The 4,137-nt window shown below is 57.4% G+C and overlaps 1 protein-coding gene across 6 annotated transcripts in view; it reads left to right on the top strand.

Moving 5' to 3' along the window:
- The window catches only part of DTNB (dystrobrevin beta), a 138,915-nt gene that overhangs the window by 128,894 nt on the left and 5,884 nt on the right, over positions 1 to 4,137 (top strand). For 4 of the 6 annotated variants that reach the window (XM_014961573.1, XM_014961572.1, XM_014961570.1 and 1 more), the window contains one exon: positions 2,725 to 2,778. In XM_014961573.1, coding sequence (XP_014817059.1) covers positions 2,725 to 2,778 — 54 coding nt within the window. The remainder of the gene's footprint in view (positions 1 to 2,724; positions 2,779 to 4,137) is intronic. The other 2 variants (XM_014961571.1, XM_014961569.1) reach the window with 1 other exon arrangement.

The raw sequence follows: 4,137 nt of genomic DNA, 5'->3' as shown, positions 1-4,137 counted from the left end.
TTTTTTTTTTTTTTTTTTTTTTAATTTTACTAGAAGAAAGCCATGGCAGGGGTAGGGCTGGTCGCAGGGGCTGGAGCAGAGATGGAGCATCACCCGGACCTGCGGCTCTCCGGCCATCCCAGAGTCTGGAAAAGGCAGCTGGGGTGGGATCGTGCCCCTGATGGCCCTTCCAGGCTGGTGCCGAGAGGTTACACCTCACTGGGGGGCCGAAACGGAATTAATTTGGGGGTTGGACTAGATCACAGAATCACATGGGGTTGGAAGGGACCTCTGGAGATCATCTCCTCCAACCCCCTGCCAGAGCAGGTCCCACCCAGAGCAGGTCCCACAGGAACATGTCCAGGTAGGTTTTGAATGTCTCCAGAGATGGAGACTCCACCACCTCCCTGGGCAGCTTCTGCCAGGGCTCTGCCACCCTCACAGGAAAGAAGTTCCTCCTCATGTTTAGGTGGAACTTCTCACGTTCATGTTTGTGCCCGTTCCCTCTTATCCTGTCACTGGGCACCACTGGAAAAAGACCAGCCCCATCCTCCTGACACCCACCCTTGAAGTATTTATGAGCGTTGATCAGATGCCCCCTCAGTCCTCTCTTCTAGATGATCTCCAGAGGTCCCTTCCAACCCCATGTCATTCCATGATTGTGTGATTTAATTACCGTCCCCTCCTTGAGGATATGCAGCTACTTTCAAGGCTCCCTTGAAAGCGCCTGAAATCATTCCATTTGTGTAAATTAGGAAAAGCATGAGTTATGCTCAGCTGATGGGAGTCGGTGGGATTTGAGGCACATTGTCCCCGCGGTGAGAATAGCCGCCTCCTCCAGCCCCGGGCTCCCCGAAATAGCTGCTGGCATTGTGTTTGCCGCGGGCTGTGCCACCCACGCCCCGCCACAGCCCCAAAAAAACACATTTCTTCGGGAAGACGGCACTGCTGGGGGCTCCCCCCTCCCTCGGTGGGCTCCTGGATGTCCCCCTGCTCCGGAGCTGGCGGTGGGACGCTCCCGGTGCTGCCCGGGGGACACCAGCACCGTTCTCACTCCAACTGAGCCCAAAAGAGGCGCTGGTCTCCAGGAAGCAGGAGTGATGCTGCTGGAGGGGGCTCGGGGTCAGGACCCAAAGTAGCCACTGGGCTCTGGGTCACCTCTTTTATTATTAAAAAAGGGTCTGTTTTTGTCCGTGATCTCTCCTGCCAGCGCTGAGCATCAGAGGATGTGTCACTCCCAGGTGTCCCACGGCTCCTGCCGTCCCAGCACCAGAGAGAGGGACCGTTCACAGCATCCCCTTTGATCAGATCGGGACAAAACGCTTCTCTTTTTCAAATCTTTTATTGCCGGGGTTTGTCCCTCCCCTCACTCTCAGCGGCATGTGAAAGGGGCAGAGGGGATATAGTCCCTGTTACCTGTTTACACAGGTCTCACTGGAAGGAGCGCGGGGAGATAGGAGCCACCGGCTGCAGAGGAATGTGACCTTCTGCTCCCCCTTCTCCGCTGCATAAACACCAGCCCGGCCATAAACCCTTTTCAGCTTAACCAGAGTTACATGTGATGAGCCACCAGCTCTCGGGCATAAAGCTCCCTGGGGGCACAGCCTGTCACCAGCTCGGTGTCACCAGCCCGGTGTGAGCCCTGGTGTCACCAAGCACCTTGTGTGGGCAAACCCCCCCAATACCCAGAGGGACCCATCATGGTTTCACCTCACCATGAACCACTTCCATTTTCCTTCCTCAGAGTTGACCTCAGCCTAAAAGCTGTGACTTCCCACCGTGTACGTGGTACAGTTCTTTGTTTCTTACAGGCCTAAAATAAGCGTGTACAAGGGACTTTGGTCCTAATATCACCTGGGCCGGGTAGTCCATGAGGGGTCCCTTCTTTTGGACAATGTAGACGCTGCTTCCAGCTCCAACCTTAAATCATCCGATCAGGATGACGTGGGGACTGTTTTGCCAGGGGCAGTGAACAGGCACCGTGCCATAGAAGGGTGGGGATGCTGCCAGCCAGGTTCATAGAATCACAGGATGGTTTGGGGTGGAAGGGCCCTCAAAGCCCCCCCCAGTGCCACCCCCTGCCCTGGGCAGGGACACCTCCCACCACACCAGGTTGCTCCAAGCCCCCTCCAACCTGCCCTTGAACCCCTCCAGGGATGGGGCAGCCACAGCTTCTCGGGCCAACCTGGGCCAGGCTCTCACCACCCTCCCACCAAACAAGTTCTTCCCCACAGCTCAGCTCCATCTCCCCTCTTGCAGGGTCCAACCCTTCCCCCTCCTCCTAGGGCTCCCCTCCCTCAGCCAGAGTCCCTCCCCAGCTTTCCTGGAGCCCCCCTTCTTGAGGGACTGGAAGGGGCTCCAAGGTCTCCCCGGAGCCTTCTCTTCTCCAGGCTGACCCCCCCCAACTCTCTCAGCCCCCCCTCCCAGCAGAGGGGCTCCAGCCCTCCCAGCATCTCTGGGGCCTCCTCTGGCCCCATCCAACAGCTCCATGTCCTTCTGCTGTTGGTGGCCCCAGAGCTGGAGGCAGCACTGAGTTGGGGGGGGCTCTCCCCAGAGCGGAGCAGAGGGGCAGAATCTCTTGGGTTCTCCCTGACACCCTGAACACCTGAGACTCCTTCCCCTCACCGTCAGCTGAGCCTGATAAGCTCGTTCTCCCTCGCTGCATAAAGGTTCCCCAGGTGTCTCTCCCATCACCTGCTTCTCTCATGTGTGCTTTTTTTCTTTTTTTTTTTTTGGTCTTTGAAGCAGAGGAAGAAGATGAAGAAGAGACAGAAAAAATGCAGAACGGGAAGGACCAAGGTAAGGGGACAAACTGCACCCTCTGAGCCGTCAAGCGTTTTCCCTCGTGCTCCTCTGTGGGAAGGAGCTCTGTCTCCATCTCCCCTGGGGGCCCCAGGAGAAGGCTCTGGGCGCAGATGGTTTTGGGGGGAAACAGCCCACGTTGCTGCTGCTGCTGCTCTGGCCCCACCTGCAGACACGGTCCTGGCTCCTTGTCGCTCCCCTCTTCGCTCTCTCCAACATCTGCCCTGGCTTGAGGTGACGCCGTGGCCAGGGTTTATTCAATGTGTGCATCCAGCTTTCAAGGATGTTTTTCCTTCAGCAAGGAGATCTTTGGGAGGTGGAAGAGGAGGAGGAGCTGCGCCCAGTGCTGCGAGAAACCCCCTTCAGGAGAATATGTCAGAAAAAACACCAAAGTGTGTGGGCTGGTTTCCAGTGAAGCTCCTGAGCGATGGGACCGTCATCCGCTGAGCCACCACCTCCGGTGACCTTGGCTGGACAAACGTTGGGCCGGTGGCCACCCCGTGTAGGCAGAGCCATGGGCCTTTCGCAGGAGGGTTCTTTCATCTCTGCTGTCCCTGGATGTGATCCTGCCCAGACCCACCTCCTCCTCTGGCACCAGCAGATCCCTAACACGTGCTGGTGGAGCTGTTCCCGGGGCCGGGAGGGATCATGGCAGCCCCTGGACTCGGAAACACCCGAGCAGGGCACGTGGGGCTGGGGGGCTGCAGGGGGCTCCTCCTGTCCCACCCCACAGGAGAACGGAGCAGCATCTCCCAGCCCTCCCCGGGAAGGGACCTTCCTCAGGGGCTCCTGCCGTTTCCTGCGATTCAAACCCCAGTGCCAGAAACAGGACTCAAACGGGTTCTAATTTCAGCATCAGCAAAATGGAACTTTTTCTCCACTTTTCCGGCGTCCTCAGGTTTTCCCTCTGGCTGAGCCGCAGGGACAGGGCTCCCGTTTCTCACCCAGACACCTCCTTTCCCCGAATTTTCCCTTCCCAGTGAGTTCCACGCGGCATTCGGGGGTTTGGAATTGCTCTGCTTGTCCCGTCGCTGTCGGACGTTCTGGGTTTGTAGGAAGAAGTGCAGTCAGGCTGATTTTGGCTAAACCGGGCGTTTTCAAGGCAGAAGGGCCCTGGCTGTAACCCCCAGGGCTCTCTCTGCCCGAGAACATTCCTCTCCCGTTGAATGCCTCAGATGCTTCGCAGATGACCCTGCTGCTTTTTTCTTTTTCTTTTTTTTTTTTCCCAACTGTGCGTGGTATCTGGCATGGGAAATGGGGAAAGGGGGATTCTGGAGAGCTGGAATGTGATGAATGGTAGCGCAGACGTAGTGAGACAAATTCGGCTGTTACTCATCGCGGCAGCGTCGGAGCCGG

Source organism: Calidris pugnax, unplaced genomic scaffold (assembly GCF_001431845.1).
Source record: "Calidris pugnax isolate Ruff unplaced genomic scaffold, ASM143184v1 scaffold639, whole genome shotgun sequence".
Taxonomy (NCBI): Eukaryota; Metazoa; Chordata; class Aves; order Charadriiformes; family Scolopacidae; genus Calidris; species Calidris pugnax.
This window is presented reverse-complemented; position numbering and strand designations above follow the sequence as displayed.